At 27.6% G+C, this 22,995-nt stretch overlaps 2 protein-coding genes across 3 annotated transcripts in view; one reads left to right on the top strand and one right to left on the bottom strand.

Annotated features, from left to right (window-relative positions):
- Positions 1–22,995, bottom strand: part of LOC134837166 (interference hedgehog-like) — a 50,976-nt gene that overhangs the window by 17,971 nt on the left and 10,010 nt on the right. For both annotated transcript variants that reach the window (XM_063852517.1, XM_063852518.1), the window contains exon 2: positions 15,590–15,649. The gene's annotated coding sequence lies outside the window, so the exon portion shown is untranslated. The remainder of the gene's footprint in view (positions 1–15,589; positions 15,650–22,995) is intronic.
- Positions 11,984–14,631, top strand: LOC134826951 (alkaline phosphatase-like). Its single transcript, XM_063839463.1, has 5 exons — positions 11,984–12,098; positions 12,152–12,510; positions 12,572–13,063; positions 13,342–13,692; positions 14,001–14,631. Exons 1-5 carry the CDS (start codon positions 12,008–12,010, stop codon positions 14,433–14,435), a joined length of 1,728 nt encoding a protein of 575 aa, XP_063695533.1. The 5' UTR covers positions 11,984–12,007; the 3' UTR covers positions 14,436–14,631.

The raw sequence follows: 22,995 nt of genomic DNA, 5'->3' as shown, positions 1-22,995 counted from the left end.
TTATAAGTTGTGTTAAGTAAATTAAATTAAAAAATGTGGCTTTCTCATCGTCGCCTTAGAAAGAGATGCGCGCGACTTTGCATATGTAGAAAAACACTTGTAACGAATTAAAGCTACAAGATTTTTTTAATATTTATTTCTTTAACAAAAAAAAACTAACGTCCTGCTGAGAAAATGGCGTTTATTATTGATATTGTCTGGACCCTTTTTTATGATTTCAGTTTTTTTTTGTGTTCAGACGGCACCTTTCTATCTCTTGTTATGTTTGTCTGTCAATACTCTTTAAGAAGTGATTCTTTCACTTCATTTATTTATTCTGAATTTTAAAAGCTACGCTTCGGCTAAGTTGTTACAACATTTTCAATTAAATATCAATAAAAATCTTTTTTTTTCTACATGTGTAGTAAATGTTGTAAATAATATTTGTTCGAATCGATCGATCGTTTGCTGGTATGAAAAAAAGAAAAAAAATATGAATATAAATAAAAGAATTATAGAAATACATTTTTTTCGTTTACAGGGCAAACGTGTTGATGTTGGATACGGTGAACTTTGGATTGCGGAAAATGATAAAAATTTATGACAAAAAACTAAGGATTAAAAAATTGAGGCAGGCACAAGTTAGGGTAAGTATTTTTCCTTTAGAAATTTTAAGTTTTATCTGTGTATTTTGATAAGATTTAATTTAAGCAACAGCGCAATCCTTAGACCAAAACAAGACGGATCATAAAAAGGTGTCAAAATATTTTAGAGAAAGTTAAAGGTGCAGTTTTAATTAATCTGTGATAATTTTGTTGTATTTAAGAAAAATCCATAATTCAAAGAAAAACATTAGGCCAAACTGATCGAAAGATGGCAACAAATTAAAGGTTTTCGCTTCGATAAAACCTTGTTAAGGAAAGTTGTATTCTATACTTAGTTAAATGAAAACATAAATTGAGGGTCGGATTGCCTAGAGCGAAAACCCGAAGGCTGCAGGATCTAAAACATACTTGAGTCTTTTTGTGGTTTAAGTCAATGAAATCGAACATGTTCGCCCTGCGAGTTTCGCGGGAGAACATGTACGTACTTATACTCACGAGCTAATAGGTTCTGCTGTAAGACCATAGGCAAAAGCGTAAGTATCTTTGTTTTGACAAGAGAGACAAGTGCCGTCTTTCCACGTTATTTGACCCAATGACACATTCATACGAATGGTAGATTGAATGATGATTACAGGGGTGACGCTTACAAGCGGCCCACAATAAACCCTTCTGAACTAAAAAAGTATCATACGACGAAGCTCCTTGGAACGATCGTTGAAGGAAGATATGTACAAAACTTACATTTATGCAATTACGGTCGACTAAGAGCATTAAACTTACGAACTTAGGCTCAATCTTAAAGAGACTAAGACTAAGATATAAAGAGAAAGAAAGAAGCTTTCAATATCAAACAAAAATGGAATTTTTTCAGAATTTCAAACTTTCATTTTGAATATTTTAAAATCATGGAATTTTCATTCATTCATTCAGCATTCATTTTCAATTTATGCAAACCAAGCAAATTTCAATAAATCAAGAAAGAGTTTACAGTACAGAACTACACGTTCAGACCCTTTTCCAAAGTCTGACGTTCGATAAAGCAAGCAAGCAAACGCAAACATGATTCCTGTTTCATTAAATTTAATTCAATTATAAGATTAATCTTCATACCTGTTTTATTAGGTCTTTCACATCATGAGACAGGTACATTCCGATCGTAAATTGCTTTTTAAATACGAATTCTTCTTTTTTTCCATCTCCATCGATTCACACAAATATTTAAGAAAAAAAAATAATTCGAAAGTAAGACGACTTAAGAATTTATGAATAAAGTTCAAGATATATGACTCGACATCGCAACATTCTTTGATGATAAATTGTATCACATGGTTCGTTTCGTTTCGTGCGTCTCCTCATCTTGACGAAAAATCAATTGAAAATTATTAATACACTTTTCCAACGAACATCCGGATTCGCTGTCCCACTTTTTGTCACAACAAGCATCGAATCAGCCATTTTCAGACGAAAATGATTCATATGTCTTTTTCAAGAAAATTTTTTTCGTGGCGAAGCAGAAGCAGGTGTCCTAATTAAAAGAACTATTTTCCTCTATTTTCTTTAAGAATTTCGAGAGTTTTTTTGTCATTATGCCACAAACGCGGTTCTTGTTCTGTTTGTTAGTTGTTGGCACTTTTTCAAAAAATTATATATGAAACAACAACAACAATATGTAACAAAGTATATTTCTTTCCCAAAAATAATAATAATCATCATCATCAGTAGCAGTAGCAGCATGATGAAGAGCGGAGACACAAACATGCTGTAATTCACTGCGTTTCGGTGCCGTAATAATAATACTCGTAGAATAGTGTCAGAGTCATGATAAAAAAAAAGTAATTTTGTCGGTCGTTAGCAATACATATGCAATAAATAATATATCTCGTCGACCATTAAAGTGTTTTGAAGAACAAATTGTTTGTTTTTCTTTCAATGCATTGTCTTTTTTATTTTAGTTTTTCACGGTGCACTATAATGTTTTTCTAAAAGAAAGAAGAAGGTTGTCTCGTCATTCGCACTCTCTTTCAACGTTAGAAAATTTTCGAGAGGCGCCATTTGCCAAATTGAAATGTTTCGGATGTGAATGATGTAATTTTGTAATTAGGTTATATTTACGTCCGAAAGTTGTTCGAGAAAAGTTTTTTTTTTCAGCAAAAATAACATTTTGTTTAAATTTTAATCAATTCCATAAAAATTGTTGTTGAACAAAATTATGCTTTTAATCTCTTTCGATATTTGCGTGTGTTTGTTCAATTTTGGACTTTACAAACCTTTTAAAAACAAAACATGCATTTAAGTCGATAAGTGATCATTATGACTGCTTTTGTACTTGTTGAAAACAGGTATGTTTGTATTTTATCAAAGTGATTGTTATTTTTGGATTTTCCACAAAAATTTATTGCTGAGGTTGTCACAAATATCAAAATATGTTTATATTAGGTCAAAAAAATTTATAGAATTTTCATGAAAAAAAAAATATTTTTAATTAAGAATTTTTATAAATTAAAGATATATTTTTTTTATTTCAAATTCAAATTTTTAAATTAATAAAATTATTTTTGAAATCAATAAAATTAAAAAAAATTATTTAGATTATTTTTTTTTCATGTTAAATAATAATCTTATTAAAATTTTTATATTTTTTTTTAAATAATTTTTATTAATTTTAATTTAAATGTTATTGACTTCAAAAATAATTTAATTAACTAAAATTAATTGAAAAATTTAATTAAATTTTATTTAATTTAATTTTTTGTATTAAAAATTTAATTTTTAAATTTAAGTTTAATTTTAAAAATAAATCTTTACTTATAAAAATTTAAATAAATAAATAAAAATAACAAAAAAAAATATTTTAAAAAATTTGGAAAAATTAAAATATTAATTCTTAATTTAAAAATTTAATTAAAATAAAATAAATAAAAAATAAAATTAAAAAAAATATATTTGTAATTTGAAACATTTTCCCCTTTTGCTACAGCCTAAATAATAAATAACTCAAAAAAGTTACTTCAGCACTCGTTTATTTTGGAGCATGCGACTAAAATGTTTAATTTTTATTGCATGACTGCATTTAAAAGCAACGCGCGCGTACACTTGCTTTGCAAGAAAAATCGCACATGTTACTTTTGCTTTAATCAATCATTTTATAAATATAATTTATTTACTTTGAATTAAAATGAAAGAAAAATAAAAATCAAGCAACTTTGGTTATGGGAATATAAATCGCTCAAAATAGGAAATGAAGGAATGTTAAAATTTATAACGACGTGTCGTGTAAAATGGACTTATTTATTTTAAATTTTATCACTATTTATTAAAAAAAAAAGTTTTCAGAATCGAATGTTTGCTTTGCTATTTATTGCAGATGATAATCATAAATTTTTCACTTTAATTTAAGGCACTTGTTAATATTTGTCATGTGCTAGTTAATGATATTTATTTCTGATTTTTTTGATAGGCATTCGCGTTACAAATAACAAAATTTATTCGCTGTAATCAAGTCTTATGTTATTTTTGTTGTGTGAGAAAATATTTGAATAAATTGCACTGGAATCAGGAATTAAGTTGAAAAATTCAACAAAAGTGGATAAAAAATTATGTGATGAAAGACAAACAAATTCTTGACCAGCACTTTTCACGTTGTTGGATGATTTATTTCTTTTTTGTGGGTTTTTGAATGAAAAAAATGAGAAAAAAATTATTTTTTAATTTTTTTTCTGAAACTTACGGTAAAGTAACCCATATTGACATCAATTTGTTGTCTCGTCTCTCGGAAATTGCTACGACGTAAAATAAAATTAAAATAATTTCCTTGACTAGAATTTCATTCATAACGTAAATTGAAGTCAACACCTCACACTTACGTCTGATCTAATAATTGTAATACTCTCGATTGGAAACGTAGACACGGCAAATCACATATAAATATAGTTATTATGCAAATTTTAACGACGAGTGTCACATCAAATAAATTCTACAATGTGCATTAACCCACATTTTGTCGTTCGTCTTAGTTTTTATTTTTTTTTTTTTTTCGTAGGCAATGCCCGCATTTAATACTTGAGTGATAATAAAAATATTGCACGCACATTTGCATTCTTTTCCCACAAATATTAGTTTTTTTTTGTGTGCACCAGCTTAGCAGATAAATGTGTATGTTGAAAGAGTGAGCTGACAACAATCATTAAAATTTATTCTCATGCACCGAGAATATCAACAAAACAACAAAAACTCTAAACACATGCATTCACGAAAATATTTAAATCGGATTTGTGATCATTCGCACATCATCGAGAGAATATAAAATGAAATAAATAAAAATATTTGTCGAATTACACGATTTTATAATATATAGGCAACATATGCACTCGAACACCTTTCGTTGTTGTTTTTTTGAATGAATTTGAGGATTTTTCATTTTATTATTTATTTATGAGTAGGAGGCTTTATTTTTGATCGACATAATTAATTTATTATGATCATTTTAATTAAATTCAATGTGAATCACGGTGCGATAAAATATTTTTTAAAAGCCTAAAAATTAATATTTTTTAATAAATCATAAAAATAAAAATTAAATGAAATTAAATAATATTATTTTTTTGTTTAATTATTTAAATTATTTAATTATTAGAAAAAAAAATAATAAAATAAATAAATTCAAATATTGAAAAAAAAAATTAACAAAAAAATTATATTTTAATTTATAATTAAAAATATATAATTTAATTATTAAATTATTAAAAAAAAAATTTTTTCAATTTAAAATATTAAAAATAAATATTTAATTATTAAATTAAAAAAAAATAATTTAAAAATTAATTAAAAATTAAAATTAAATTATTTAATTAAAATTTTTAATTATTAATTATTAAATAATTTATCGAAGTATATTTAATTCTTAAAAAAATAATAAAAATTTAATGGCTCACAAAAAATATATAAAAATATTTTCCAATTATAATTTTTTTTAAATTAAACAAATTTTCTTATAATTTTTTTTTTTTTAAACTTTAGTTGAAAATCTTGTAAGTTAATTTATGTCTTTAAAATTATAAAACACGTGTGATTTTTTCAAAATCAACCGTGTCATGCCATATCGCTTATCACCAATTTACCAACTTTTCATGCTGAAACTAATTTAAACAAATCAGGAAATATCAAATTCTATGAAAATATATGCATCTGTTAACGACTGAAATTTGATCAAACACACAAACGTTACATCCACTCATTGTCAATGGCAAGTGTTTCGAATCAAACTTAATAAAATAATAATAATATTGAATATTAATAAACGTCTACTAAAAATAAACAAAAGTGCAGTTCAGTTTTGTTTAAAATATCACTCGATCTCGATTCGATGTGTTTTCAGTATCATAAAAGTAACGAAAATAAACAAATTGTTTCAATATGATGTAATGTGAGTTGGTTGCAAGAGCAAACTCGAGCTTTTTGTCGAATACGACGAAATTTACAAGAATAAATAAGGAACAGCTGTTAAAACAAAATCTCGTTTGAGTTTGAGAATTTTAACTGAAGTCAGTTTCGTAAAACAGCTACCGCACTTGTTGAATCTCAATTGTCGAACGTTGTTTATTGCCACCATTTTTAGTAACGTGCAACCATATTCATCTGAATTGTGTGTTATTATTATTATTTGGATCGACCATATCGGTCCGTAATTACAAAACAATCGTAGGAAGCATATGCCGCGCGCATACTTTACAATAATAATCTAATATTTATCACGAACAGTTCTCGTTAAAACATTATTTTTTGTGACTACAACAACATATATTGCACTAAATCGCGCTTATTAAGGAAATTACAGCGCGCGTCGTCGCTGTCTGCGAAGCAGTCGTAAAAAGAATTTTATGAACCCACATATACCTGGGTAGCACTCCATAAAAATATTTATCTCTCTTCTGAAAAATTGCCTGTAATACGCCAAATCTAACGAAGCATATTGATGAAACGAACGACGACCAACAAACCGCCAGATGATGGATCACACATTAAAATTTATGTGCAATTTTTAATTTCCTACCAACTGCCAACCTACGTTCTACTTACTAAATAGTGTATTGTCTTAAAGATATTTCTCTCTTGACTGACCTACTTTGATAAATGCGTACGTGCTGAGTGAGTGAGCGGCATGATTACTATTAAAATACATTAAAAAAGTGCATCGGAAAGTAATGCAGTATGGGCGCCATTGCCATTAAGACAACAACAATCGATCGTATATGAATAATTGATTTCGAAGCGACTACTTGAGGAATTCATTGACCCACGATTCTTGTCATTGTCTCGTTTTCCTTATATGCCGCGAAATCACAAAATCTCAATCAAATCAAATCTAATCATCTTTATGACAAAGCAAGAAATTACGCGCATTTTTTTCTCAGCCAGCCTCTCTTTCTCTCTTCAGAGATATAATCACCGCGCACGCAGATGATTCATCTACCAACAATTTAACAAAAATGATCATGTTCAAGCCTGATTTTCATAGCTCTTTACATCCGTCTCCGTATTTTTGTTTGATGAACATGATAAAGCGGAATACGGAGAAGAGAAAAAAAGACTAACAACGAGAGAACCGCGTTTGGATGAACGAGTTTAACATTATTAGCATGATTTAACCATTAAGAAGGTCGTTACAGTAATAAAAAGCTAGCTACGAAAACTGGAATAGTACCGCACAAAAATGTGATGGGCAACGTGGTAACAGACAAAAAGGGAGATTTTTTTGGAATAAAGGTCATTAGATAAGGTATTTTAAAGTTGCGATTTTGTGAGAAAGTTAGACAATTTTTTTATGTACGTTTTCTATTTAGTTGAATTATCGCTAAAAACTTCCATGATAGTTTTCTTTCTATAGTTTCTGTTCTTTAGCTTAAACAAATTTAATAAGTTTCTGAATGAAAAATTTAAAAATATTAAGTGATAGACTTCTGACGAATTTATTAAGAGATAAAACATAAGAGCTGGTAGTAGAGGGAAAATTGAGATTTTTCGTTTTTTAGCCATAACGTCCCAATGGAGTATAAAATATTTAAGTTCAAATTTTCATAAAAAAAAATTAGGTTGTTTCTTCAAAATGTTAGTCAGAATAAGTACGTGTGCTGACCGTTGTTGCAAAAACCAAAGTTAGATAGCCCTTTTAACGTTGGGATGCGAAACGGATCGGGAAGCAACGTGGCGCAGGCGATTGAATATATTTTTCTATTTGGCAACAATGAAAGCGTCTTTCGAGAAAGAGCCTTTGTGGACTTTTATATTGTGCTTTTACTTTCTTAAGTTCCGTCTTTTCTTCAGTCTTGTTTACCAATTTTTTTACCTGTACCGTTTTTATTGCGTTGTCTTTTTCTTTATTGTCTTTCCTGTGCCTAATGGGTACATGGGATAATTTGGGTTGAGGTACAAGAGGATTCTTATGACAAATATCTTCTAATACAAATACGAACATTCAATGTTTCGCCAATTTTATGTCGCTTTTTTTCGTTGATGATATCCATTAAATATATATAGTTGCTGCAGATTTATTGATAAATTAGCTTGTCAAATCGTTTATTTACTGATCCTGGTTTGAAAACGGGTATCCCTTTAGCAACTTCTCATCCAATGATCTTTTTGAGCAAAAAAAAATTTATTTAGATTACATTTTTTGTAATTTAATTCAATTCACTGTTTGGTAATATTTTGTTTATAAAAATTTTAACTCTTTTAAATTGTTTTAAAATCACATTACAAAACTTTAAAAAATCACTGTACCATTTTCTCGTAAAATCGCACTGAATTAAGATGAAAGCTCCAACGTATTTTTAACTGCTATAAATTTCAAAGTTCAAACGATATATTTTCATTCATAAGCGAAAATACTGTTGTCATGTTCTAAAATTTATTTTTCGTAAATATTTTATTTTTCCACTCAAACAAATAAATAAACATTTTATTTGATATCTAACTCGCACACTTTGTATACATAAATTCTAAATTATATTTATAAACAAAACCGAATGTCGCGCAGCACAAAAAAAAACGAGATTCTTTGAGATTATCACTTTTTAATTTTTATGAATTCCGTTCGGGTGATATATTGTAGCAAAATTTGACACGACTTTCAACTTAAATCTGTTTCTTTTTCGGTTCGCATTCGACACGCAAACGCATTCGGATAAACAAACAATCAATATATTTATCCGATTCCATGAAAGAGACCGTATTTAGGTGATTAATTATGATAAATGTACTTTATAGTAGATGTCATCTGCGTTGTACTTCGTCACCGCTTGCACTTTTCTTGGTCATCGTTTGGGCGTCGTGCAAGGTACCATAATTAAGATAAATTGATTTGTTGTGAATATTTGTGTTGTTGAGTGCAGTAGATTGGAGATTTAGCCAGAACCGAATGTCATTAATCAAAAATAAATAGTTTAATCGAATTACCCGTATTCTGTCGTCGAGTCGATTTTTCGCATTGAATTGGTTCCCATAAACGACCAGTTATAGTTTTTAATTGCAAACAGAGAGGAAGTCACATGTAATTCGATTATTTTCGGAGGCTGGTATATTTAGTTGCGAGTAACTAGAGCACGAGAGCACACGAGAAATACACTTCAATCGTTTTTTTTTTTGTATTTTTATAAAAAGCAGCCGGTATTTTGGCAAATCGCCAGAAAGTATTACCGCTACGTATGCGAGTGTGTGTCAAGTGTATAAATATTGAATCATGGTGATCCCTCTAAATCTCGTCAAAAATTTTTATGTGTCACATCATAAACTTTCGTCCGTTTTTGTTTTATTTTAATGTTTCTGCCAAAACAAAAAAAAAACGAACGAAATAGAGACAATAATATTTTTTTACAGGTGTTGACCGCTGAATTTAACACACACGGAATTTCTGTAATCATCTAAAATATGTAACGCATATAAATTTCAACCTTTTTTTTTTTGATAAATCTTTTTTCGTGTTTGTTTGGTTTGTTTCACAAAAATCACGTCAGCTGCATACTTTATGCGAAGTTTTTACGTGTTTGAAAACGAACATGAATCATTTTGTTAACAAACATTCATCACTCGTTTACTCGTTCTTCCTCTTTTTTGTTGCGTTTTGTCTTTCTTTTGGTAATTATAATTTTTTTAAACAAATATCTGCCAATATTTTTTGAGGCAAAATTTAAGAGGCCTGAACCAGTCATTATTTGGCTGCCCAAAAGTCAACCTTTAAAGGAGTAAAAACTAAAAAAAATAATTAATTGGACAGTAAATTATGATTGATTAACAATCGCGAACATCAAACACAGACAGGAGTTAAAACATGGCACGTTTACCTGTTAAAATATATTGCGAAAAAATGTTCTAGAATCGCAAAAAATAACAGCAAATTAGGATGGTACAATTTTAAAAAATATTTTTTAAAATTTAATTTTAAAAATTTCAATATAGCTTTTAATTTTAATTTTATTATTTATTTTTAATTTTTTTTTTTTTAATAAATTTTAATTTAAAATTTAAAAAAAAAATTAAATTAAATTTTAAAATAATTTAAAAAATATAATTTTAAAATTTATTTTTTTTATATATTTTTTTTAAATATAATTAATTTATAAAATTTAAAAATTTTAAAAAATTAAATTTAAAAAAAATTATTAAAATTTAATTTAAATTTAATTTTAATGTAATTTTTTCATAAATTATATTTTTTTATTTTTAAATTTTATAAATTAATTATATTTAAAAAAAATAAGTTTTAAAATTTTATTTTTTTTATATTGAAAAAAAAAATAATTTTAAATTTTAAAATTTAATTTAAAAAAATTTTAAATTAATTTTTTTTTTTTTTTTTTAATTTATTTAATTAAAAAAAATTATTTAATTAATTTAATATTTTAATTTTTTTTTTATCCTTAAAACAATCAAAAACATTTTCGAATATTGCATCAGCCTCTTAAGAATTATAAAACGAAAAAGGTGAAACAAACCAATTTAACGTACCACGAAAAGAACACTTCAAACATTCTCGTGATAGAAAACAAAACCAAAAACAGATGCTCGCAAAAATATTTCTCGTTGTTGAATATAATTCATATATTAGAGGCAGAAAATTTAATTGAGCTGCGTGGTTCAATGTGTTTCGAAAATTATTGGGCGTTACCTCGATGCATTTTTTTTTCATTGCTCTTGCCTTACTCGCAGATGATTATTTAAACAAGATAGGAGAAAAAATCACGAAAATTATGAAATATATCAGCGGAAGATCAGTTGCTCTTGCATAAATATTCGTTTTTTTTTCTTAATCATTAGCATGCATTCCATGTGCCGTTGCTGAAAATTAACTTTATTCCTTAACTTTTTTCGGGAACAGAATTTTTCTTGATTACTTCACGCATCATTTTCGCAATCTCTATGGAATGGAAGTCGACAACAACAACAAAAAAAAATACAAGACAATAATAATGTGGATGTTGATGATATTAATTTAACAAAGCTATTAAATTATTCTTGGAAATTCTTTTGAAGTTGTGTTTGTTTTTTTTTTCGCAAATCTTGTTTTTTTTTTGTATTTGCGTATTTTTGGAACGAACGAAGAATTAATGAACTGATGAAATGTTCGACGTGGAGACAAAAAATGACGGTTTTTATATGTTTTTCAATTTTTAGTTAATATTGGACCAGTTTAAAAAAATTCTTTAAAAAATATTAATTTTTTATTTTTTTTAATTGAAAATTTTTTATTTAAATTTAAACAAAAAAAAAATTAAATTAATTTAAATTAAAATTTATTAAGTAAAAAATTGTTTTTTTTTATTAAAAATTTTAAATTTATTTTAATTTATTTAATCTATAAATATTTAATTAAAAAAAAATAAAAAATTTTTTAAATTTTTTAATCAATTAATTTTCTCAAAAATAAATATAATTTTTTTTTATTTTATATTCAAAAATAAAAAAGATTCACAAAAAAAATATATATAATAAAAGTTCATGTCTCTTATCTCATTTTATCGTCTGAGTGCGACAGACAATTTACAAAAAATATTATTTCATGTCGCGCGACAATCTGTCTGATAAGAATCTAAAGACTTAATTTCAGCGATAAGCTAAAAATAATTAGATTTTACGTCAAATCATTGAATGAAATTGTCTCTTTTTTAGCTTATCGATAAAAAACATAAAAAAATTGAGATAATTGCTTATCTCTGGTATCATCAACGCCATTCTCGGTATCAAAGTGTCATGAAAAGTTTTTAAAACGGTCTAAAATCCAATTTTAGTTGCGAAAAATTTACATTCCGTGCACAAATTTAATTTTTATCATCTGTCTCCTTATCATCTTCGCTGATTAAGTAATTAAAAAAAACGAAAGATCGTGATTTATCGCACTTTTGTTGCGGATTTTGGTTTGACAAGACGTAAAAATGGGTGGTTTGACGCAAAAGTTTTTGCTTATCAGTTTTTTAATCGTTCACGGAAAAGGTTTTCCTCAACAACTCATTGAAAGGACTGAATGTGAGTAATTTTTAAGGGATTTTCGAGATTTTTAAGTTTTTTTTTGTTTTTAGATGCTCATGAACCACACGTTCGAAGTCTTTATCAACCAGAAAAATATTTTACCAAAGTTTCTTCGGGCAATGACGTTACAACAGTTCGACCTTCTTCAACGCATCCCATGGATAATCCTTCGTGGAAAGCTCCTCTTGGTCCAATGGAGGAACGAAAAGAGCAATTTTGGATCGATAACGGTCAAAATTACTTGAAAAAACGTCTAGCCTTGAACTTGAACAAAAAAGTTGCGAAAAACGTAATTATTTTTATCGGCGATGGAATGTCTTTGGCAACGCAAATGGCGACGAGAGCATATTTAGGAAACGAAAATATTTATTTATCTTTTGAGAAGTTTCCGTTCACAGGACTTTCAAAAGTAAGAAATTATTTTTTCATCAAAAAATTATTTTTTTTAATTTTTTTTGAAAAAAAAATAGACTTATGCTCCAAATTATCAAGTACCTGACTCAGCAAATACTGCTTCCGCAATTCTCGCAGGAAGTAAAAATAATTACGGAACTGTTGGCGTCACAGGCGAAGTAAGACTTCAGGATTGCAAAGCTGCGCAAAATGAGAAAAATCATTTAAAAACCATCATGAAATGGGCTCAAGAGCAAGGAAGATCGACAGGAATTGTTACAACGACTCGTTTAACGCACGCAACTCCAGCAGCTTCTTATGCCATTTCACCCGATCGTGAATTTGAGAACGATGGAAATACTCCGGAAGGATGCACGGATATTGCTAAGCAATTAATCCTCGGCGAAACGGGCAAAAACTTCAAAGTTCAACTTGGAGGAGGTTCACGAGAATTTTATCCTTCTGAGGAAATGATTCATGGTTGGAATGGATCGAGAAAAGATAGAATTAATTTAGTTGACGAATGGAAAAAGTTACATTCAGATAGAGCTAAAGTTGCTATGAATCGTGTAAGTATTAAAAAGTCTTAAGTTCATACAAATTTTGAAATGCGATAACTCAAAATCTGCTTTAAGAATCTCTTTGTGGATTTTTGTAATTCATCAGTTTTAGTTTAGAGAAGGTCTCTGTGTAAAAAAATTTGAGAAAAGTATGTGAAAATCCATAGAAAATTGAGAAAATGTGATGTAATGTTCATTGCATAACCCAAAAGCACAAATTTCAATTTTTATTTAAAAAAAACTTATTCAAGGATTGATTTTTTTATGAAAATTTTCAATAATTTCAGGATGAATTACTAAAAATCAATGCAAACAACACTGATTTCTTGTTTGGCTTGTTCAGCAACTCTCACATGGCTTATCACATGGAAGCAGATCCCTCTGTTGAGCCAACACTTGAGGAAATGACAGCAAAAGCCATTGAAATTTTGCAGAAAAATGAAAAAGGTTTCGTTCTTTTGGTTGAAGGAGGTTTAATCGATCAAGCGCATCACAGAAATTTCGGACAGATGGCGCTGAATGAAACGCAGGAGTTTGCAAAAGCTATCCAATATGCCAAGGATGCAACTGACGATGAGGAAACCTTAATAGTTGTTACTGCGGATCATTCTCATACCTTTACAGTTGGAGGATATCCGGTAAAAATTTTCATTTTCACATATTTAAAATTGATTTAAGATTTAAAATCGATTTTTAAAATTTGAGCTATTTTGAAAAAAAAAATACTTTAAAAAAAATTAAAAATTTTAAAATACTTAAAATTTTCATTAAAAATTTTTTAATTAAAAAATAAAAAAAAATTAAAAAATTAATAAATTAATTTAATTTAAACATAAAATTAATAAATTATTAAAATTAAAAAATTTATAATGAAAATTTTAAGTATTTTAAAATTGCTCAAATTCAAAAATCGATTTTAAAGTTCAATTTTTGAACTTTTTTTCAGGAACGTGGCAACGACATTCTCGACGTCGGTGACTTTTCCCGTCTCGATGGTCTTCCCTTTCTAACTCTTGCTTACGCCAATGGCATGAGTTACTTCGATCACTTTGAAAACGGAAAACGAAAAAACCCTGATGACATGCCCGTGCACGATCCACGTTTCACATATCCCTCCAACGTTCCGTACGAAGATGAAACGCATGGCGGCGAAGATGTCGCTGTCTACGCAAACGGTCCATGGTCCCATCTCTTCGTGGGAAACTACGAACAAAGCTACATTTTTCATGCGATGATGTACGCATCGTGTCTCGGCGGTAGCAATTACGAGAAGGCACCCGCTTGCAATGGCGGACACAAAATTGCAGGTATGTCTGCAGCAACATTACTTATCGCCGTTTTGATGATCACCGGATTAAAACAACTACTACTCGATGATTAGATCCCACGAAATATGAGCGCGCAGATGAAGTTTCTTGATTAAATGTTGCATTCATCGCCGCGAGACATAATATTTTTTGCTCTGGTTGATTTTTTTTTATTATTTTATTTTAATCCAATTCCGATTATTTTTTTGTATTAAATTTATGAAAATTTACAACACACCTTTAATATTGAAAAAAAACGAGCTTACAAAAAAAAATAATAAATAAATATAAAAACGCCTCATATTTATAACAGAAAACATTTTAATTTTATTACTTGTCATGCGTCTATCTGACACTATATTAAAAATATTTAGACAAGATGAAAACTGCCGGCATTTCTCTGACATTCAAATTTAGTATCGTCTTTATTATTATTACGGGCCTCTCTTTTGATTCACTTGAAATTCATTCAATTTTGTTTGAAATTCCGATATCATAAAAGTTTGTAATAATAAATTTGTTTATTACCTTATTTTAGCAAGTGTGCAGCAAATTCCGACGTTTATTGTTGATATTTTGTCTTTTTATGTTCGTTTTTTGGCGTAAAACGGAAAACATTTAAATAAAAACATTTTTAAGTGATCAATAAATGTCTCAAGGACAGAAATCGCTTAATTTTTGTTTGATTTTTACCGTATTTCGAACAAATATGCGAATTTTCAGGTCACGTGGTTAAAAATTTTTAAATATACATTTTTTTGACACTTTACAAATATCAACTTGGATGAAATTTGGAATATACATTCGGATTAATATTTAAAACAAATATTTGAACAAAATTTTGAAATTTATTTTAGAAAAATACAAAATAACATTAAGTAAGGTCACGTGGTTAAATATCAAATTTCAATATTTTTGTATTTTGGCGCCAAATTTTATAATAATATTTAACAAAATGGCAATTTTCAGGTCTAGTCTGTCTCAAGTAGTCTTAAAATCAACCTGGTTCTCGATAATTATCGCATTTTATTGCAAAGAACCACTTTAAAAAATATTTTTAACAAATTTTTGCTGAATCATCTTTTAGAGCAAATTTTTGTTAAGCTCAAGTATCTAGAAATCAACACTTTAACATTTATTTAAGGGTTTCAGCCATTTTTAATCCTTAACAACAAGGAGAAATTTCATCACTTTAAAAGCATAAAGGTAAAAAAAATGATTAACGTACCTGTTTTAGAAAAAACTTGTTTCTTCACTTTGAAATTATCAGCTTGCTCGATGATTTGATCTGAAAGAAAAAAATAAAAGGATCGTTAATTAATCAATCAGGAAATAATTTTAAGCTTACAAATTCCGAGAAATTACAACGAAAGATAAAAATAGAACCTGTCAAATCTATTTGTAAGTCGTTGAGTGATTTTGTCTCAACTCAAGTATAAACAACAAAAAAAAAAGAATGTTTGGAAGAAAACGTCGACGTCAATGAGGAAGAAGTAGAATAATTTTTTAAAATTATTAAAAATATATATTTGAGTGACTTGCGTTACTTGCGAGCGATATAAAGAAAAAAGTAAGTAGTTCTTATTTATTTATTTAACTCTTAAAACGAACGAAGATCCATAAAAAAATATATAAACAAAACGCACGTTATTACAAAATATTGAAAAAAGTTAAAGAATTTTACGGCAGCAAACCACTCGAAGAAGATTTTAATACGAAAATGCAACAAGCGTGTGGGAATCGAATAAAATATTCAAAAGTAAAAGACGGAAAATAAACAAATTCAACGCGGATTGAGAGCATTCCTCATTATTTATCATTGTTTACTTTCGCGTGGATGGTCAACTTACGATCGAGGCTCGTCGTCGTCGCATGGAAGGGAATAATAATTGCACACGAAAAAATCACGTAAGTAGCTCACTTGACAGACACTTATTTAAAGCTTGATGTATGAGGTGAGACACTTTTTTACACGTCATTTTATTCGTTTTTACAAAAATAAAATTTTGCTCGCGGGTTTGAACGAAGAAAAAAGTTTGAAAAAAAAATTAAACAAAAAATAGCACCTCATTAAAAAAATTTTTTGTTTTTCTCGGGAAAAACGTCTATATGAAAAATTCGTTGTCGAGAGGAAAACCAACCAAGCGACACATTATTGATGCCGTGTCATATTGCCAGACAATTCGCTCATTTTGTGCGGTTAAACAATGATGTCTGGTTGATAATTTTTTTTTTTTGCGCGCGTATATTTTTAAATTTGTCACATTTTTTACAAGGTAATAAAATGACACTAAAAAAATAATTTTTGTCAAAAAGAACAAGAAAAATATCGAACGAAAAAAAAACAATTTTTATTTGTCTTCTTTTTTTCTTCAGACAGGAAATTTACGGAAAATTTATGTAAAATTTAATGAATGAAAATTATGTTAAAAAATAATAAAATTATGATATAATAGTGGAAAAAAACTATAAAAGATAACAAGAGGTCACCTAATGTTGGCAATAAATTAATGGCAACTGAGATATTTTTATACACACACAATCCCACGAGAGACGCACGCAAAATTGAAATTTTTTGATGCTCGCAATTCTGAGACGAACTCATGCAGCGATTCAATAGAAGAGACGCCATTTTCCTCGTCTAGTCCACGAGATGGACAAAATAAATTGAATGTCACCGTTGGGCGTAAGTATCTAAGAGCTGCACACTGCAATGATTGCACAAAAAGGTGTCACATTAAATTAATGTGGCAAGAAATGAAAGAAAATGCATTCGACTTAAATGAGTGGAAAAATGTGCTAAGCTCATGTTGTGAACTGAAATTTATTCGTTCTATTCATGTGCAAGTTAAGTTTTATTGATCGCTTGTAAAGTTAAAGTTATGCATTTAGTCTCAATTTCACTAAAGGGAAAAGTTTTTAAATAAAATACTTTTTTTCTCATCCTATATTTCATCCTCCCATGAAACGTTAAGCTGCAATGCAAAAATATTCATAGAAGCGAAATTTCTCATCACACATCTCATCGCGCGCGCAATAGCAAAATATTCAAGTTCATTTATTATTTTTTTTTTTCATATTTTTATTTATTTATTGTTAAATTTGCAATTCTGATGCGTTTTATTTTCACATATTTCGTAACTTTTGCTCTAAGACAATCTCTATGGTTATTGTGAAGAATTTATGTTTCGCGAAAATTTTTTTTCGACATTAATATTTTTATTTCTTTTTATTAAATTTTCAGATGAAAATTTTCTATGAAGGAAAAAATGTAGGTAAGTATCTTTTGTCTTTTCAGAAATAACTTATTAGTATGTTTGAATCAATTAATTTCTGCTGCGTCTTGTATGTTTGGTAAAAATCTTGAAGAGACGATAAAGGATAGATTTCTTTACAATTTGTCAAGTGATTTCGTTAAAACGCTCTGCAGAATCTAAAAGCGACAGAACCCAAGCTTAATGCATAAGATTATCAAAAGGAAAATAACATTACAGTACATGAAAGTCAACAAAGTGATGACCCATCAAATAACTAAGTATGTCAAGAGAAATACCTTTACCTTAAAAACTTTAGGTACTACAAAATGTGAAACAAACAATTTTTGCCTACCAGAAGGATCAGAATGAACTACTTATTTTCAGAAACCGAGTTAGTATACTGAAGTTTAAAGACTTAATGTTACATAAAAGACTATGAGTTGTCGAAAATAAGATATATAAAATGGTCAATAGAATTTTTTTTGAGTATAATGGATTTTGGTTCATGGAGAGAGAAAATCTCATAAAACAAAAAAATTAATTAAGCAACTCCGGAACATTTTTAAAGTTTTGTGTGTTATTAAAACACTTTCATTTCAAATTTGTCAGTTATAAAATTAAAATTAATAATTTTTCATAAACATAAGAGTTCTGACAAATATATTTGAATATATTTGTGAATTTAGACAATTCGCAAAAAAAAGTTTCTTGCGATAGATTGATTTTTCACAATTGAAGATGATTCAAAAAGTTGTTTTTAATCACACAGAAAAGTTGTATGATGAACTTAAACTTCATACTTTTTTTTTCAATCCGCAATTTAACAGGCAAAAAAACATATATATTTATTACATTATTGAATTTTATTATTATGATTGTTATTATTTACATAAATTACGTATAAAAGTTAAAGTTTCTTTTCGCAAAAAAACAAAATAAATGAAAAAAACAAAGAGATAATATTATTATTATTAACTCCAAACGACGACGTATCTCTCTTTCTTTGGATGTTAAATTGTAAATAAACATCGAACATATGTTGTTGTGTTGTTTAGAATAAAAAAAATAATGATACGTACGCTAGACTTTGTATGAATGAATATTGAAAAAAAAATATGAAAAAGAACAATACTCGCATAAATATATCTTTTCACTGTCTTTCGGAATATGCAACATTATTATTATGTACAACTCACACACAGCTAATGATAGAGCAAGCAGAGAGGAAAAAAAACAGCGAAGAGTCAAATGTCTTTGTGCCATTGGCGCCATAATCCCCGTAATTGTTGCTGTTTTTGTACAAATCTTGCCATTTATGGATGTTTATAGCGCACAACGGAGGAAAAACAAAAGACTTATGTTAAGTTATGGACTAACTGCGCTCAAGCAGAAACATTTTTCTCCTCTTGTTTTGTTAGTTAGTCAGGTTTTTGATGATTATCTTGTAAGTAAATAATTTTGTGGTTAAATTCTTACAAAAAAAAAACAAGAATCTGTCGATGTAAGAAAAAAAAATCGAAAAATTTTTTAACATACATTGAATTTGTGCCACATTTGATTAAAACAATTTAATATTCAATGAACTGGAAAATATGAATGATCAATGAGTTGTTGTTGAACAAACGAGAGGCACACGTAATTTTCTGATTGAAGTCTAACGAAGCAAGAGTTTCCCAAAGATTTGATGACAATTTTTTTTTTTGCTTTCAACTTCTTGCAATTTCAAATTCTAAGTGAATGAGTAAGTAAGAACAACAAAAATGATTCATTCTTTGTTCGTTCCAAGCCCAGACAAGAATAACGAACGGCCTCACCCATGAAAATCAGCATAATCATCACGTTCACGGCGGCATATTTACAACATTTCATACCCATATTGATTTCGTTCCTGAAGGAATTAATTCAATATGACTTATTGTTAGGCAGTAATTTCAATTTAATTTAATAACAAATCCAAAGAAATATATTCACCTTTAGCTCATTGATTTCTCTCACACAAAAAAAAACATGATTCATAATTCTGAATTCACACGAACTGGACGGTGTGAAAGGCAAAAATAGCTTGAGCTACATTTATGCGTAAAGTGCTCTTGAGTCAAATGACACAAAAGTCATGTACGCAAGAAATTAATCTTTTGTTAATAATAAAGAGGGAGAAGGAGAGAAACATACATGCAATTATGTTTTAAAAAATAGCAATGTGATTTTTTTTTTGAATTTCATTATCTTTTTATGTATTTCTACTTTTTTTTTGCATCTCCCTCTGCTCAAGTCGTTTAGTGTTTGTTGTGGATCGAACTTGTAGTGTTGTTTTAAAATATTTCCATGTTTATTATGCTGTTCTTATAATAGTTTATTCTTATCTGCATTTGTTGTTGCACTTTTTTCTTGGTTTTTTTTATTTCTTTAATGTTATAGAAGACGAAAGAGTTCTCTAAAATCATATAAATATTTGTGTGTGCAAATAAATGCATAAAATAAGACAAAGCAGCAAAGGCACGGTGTTACAAAAAAATATATTTTATTTTAATTTTTAATGGTAAATTAAAATTAAAATAAATAAATAAATTTATTAAAATAAATTAATAAAAATAAATAAATTAATTATTAAATAAAAAAAAAATATTAAATATTTAAAATAATTTAGAATATTTTTCATTTTTTCAATAATAATAATTTTTAATTTAAAAAAAAATAAAAAATAGAGAATAAAAATGAAAATTATTTTTTGTTTCATATTTTTACAATTTTTGATACATTATTTTTATTAAAAATATTATATTACAAAAAATATAAAAAAATATTTTTTTTGGTTTAAATAAATAAATAAAATAAAAATAATTTTCAAAAATTATAATATAAATAATATAAAAATTTCTCAATAAATGTTTTTATTAATTTTATTTTATTTTATCAAAAATTTAATTTTTTTATCTTATTATTTTAAACGCTAAATATATTTTTATAAATTTAATTATTTTCAAAAAAATATTATAAATTTGGATAAAAAAAAATGAGTAAAAATCGGAATTAAAGTACATATTTTAAAAAATTAAAAAAAAATAAAATATTTTTTAAATCAAATATTTTTCATTAAAAAAAATTCCAAGAAAAATCCCTTAATTTCAAAACTTTTCGTAACACCGTGCCATCGATACACTATTTAACATGCGCCTTTTTTTGATGCCAAAGTGGTTACAAGTGTTTACACATGTATGTTATACGCATGCAATAACTCGTTTTTTTTAACCAACTCGACTCAATCCTTCCTCCTCTGTGCTCTTCTTCCTGCGATACGTTAACGACGCACTTACAACATGATGCTAATGTGGTTGGACAACAACTGCACTTTCAATATATTTGTATTTATTTATTTATGAGATACGGATCGCACAAAAAAAGCACAAAAAATTATAAAAATCCGCAATAAAATTCTAGAAGTTGACAACTGTTAATATTTTTCGCAAAAGAAACATGTAACAAAGTAGGATCAGGTAAATTTTTTTCTATCAAATAAATTATTACTTGCACTAGTTTTGACGACCGAACCGATAAATTTACGTTCATTGCAGAAATTTTGTACCTCTCCGCAAGTTTCTATGCTACAAAAAAAGGTACGTGCATCACATACAAAATACAGCAATGAAAGAATGTAAAATGGTAGAATGACTAACACAGAAAAAAGGCAAAAAAAATTAAGAAACATAAGAAGAAACGAAGAAAGAGTAGCAAATGTGTCGCTTTTTGAACGTTTTTTTTTTGTGTTATTTAACTTCATAATTCATTTCGAAAAATCTACCTTCTGCTTCTGTAATATGATTCATCTGTGCGTTTTGTTGCCGAGAATTGATAAAATAAACTGCACATTTGACTTTTTGTGTGTTTCGTTAAAAAAAAACATAATAAAAGGAGAAACAGAAGAGAGAGGAACAACAAAAAAAAAATGTTGAAAGATATCTTAATTTTAAATTTTGTGTGCAAAGAGCTTTGTGTCTTGCTTTTGTGGCACCTTTTCTTATGAATTTTTTAAAGCTACATCGAGGTTATCATTTTTGGGAAATTTTTTAGTTTGCACACGTTTTATATCATTTTTTGATATTTTTTTCGTGACACTGGCGCCACAATTTCAATTAAATTTATCATTGCAGGTATTCGAGGAATTCGCAGTGATATGACATGAAATAATTTTTTTCTTGCTTTTAGTGGTGAATTAAATATTTTTGATAAAAGTTCATGTTTTTTTTTTTGAGTGAAGCATTTTTCTTTAATATTTAATTATTTTAATGGACTTTTACATAATTTAACAATTTTTTGTTACTTTCATTTAAAATTTTAATATTTTTTTGACTGAATTTTAAATGTTTAAAAAAAAATAAAAAAAAAATTAAATTGCTCTAAAAAATGAAAAACTATGAAATTAATTTTAATTATTAATTTAATAATTTAATAATTTTTTTTTAAAATATAATTTTTTACAATTTTTTATAAAATTAAATTAATTTTTTAATATATTTTTTATATTTTTTTAAATAAATAATTAAAATTAAATAAATAATTAATTAATTTTTTATAATAATATTTCAAAAAAAATTTTAAAAATTGTTTTCATCTAAATCACATTAAAATTAATGAAAATTTTTATTTTCGATCCACTTTTCAACAATAAAGCAGAAAAATTTTAGAACAATAAATTTTTCATTAATTTTTAATAACCAAGAACTCCCATTCAAGTCATGCCTCATTACCGTGAAGGTGTTTAACAACGAAAAATTTCAAAATTTTAAATTAGTTATGCAATTTTTTCCGAGGCAAGCGATGATGGAAGTAAACACATCACTCTTTCTAATTACATTTCAACTACAAATACACCTTTCGTTACTTCATGTCGTCTTCGTCGTCGTGCCAGCGCGAGAGAGAGAATAGTAGCACACACTAACCACACACCGCTGCCGTGCCACCATCGTCGTTTTCCATCTTCTAAAATTGAGGTTTAAATATTAATACGCTACTAAATTGCTGTTGTTATTAGAATAGAAAGTAATTTTTGTTTAGAGTGTATCGCCTCCAGACCTTTTTTTCTTTTCATCTCGTTCTCTCTCCTTGTCTCTCGCATACAAAATAGCTCAAAATAACGATTGAAGATAGTTGCAAGATTTTTTTTTTCGAATGTTTGTTATTAATTTAAAGTCGTGTAATAGCGTAATAAAGATAATGAGGTGTATGTTTCATCATAAACAAATGACTGTGATCGTATTTCCTATAAGATTTTTTTAAAAATTTGAATAATTTTTTAGATAAATTTGACGCAGAAACAGGAAGTTAAGAAGCTCTGGTCTTAACACAATGCGGTTTCATTTACATTTAAATTACTCTCGCG

Source organism: Culicoides brevitarsis, chromosome 1, assembly GCF_036172545.1.
Source record: "Culicoides brevitarsis isolate CSIRO-B50_1 chromosome 1, AGI_CSIRO_Cbre_v1, whole genome shotgun sequence".
Taxonomy (NCBI): Eukaryota; Metazoa; Arthropoda; class Insecta; order Diptera; family Ceratopogonidae; genus Culicoides; species Culicoides brevitarsis.
This window is presented reverse-complemented; position numbering and strand designations above follow the sequence as displayed.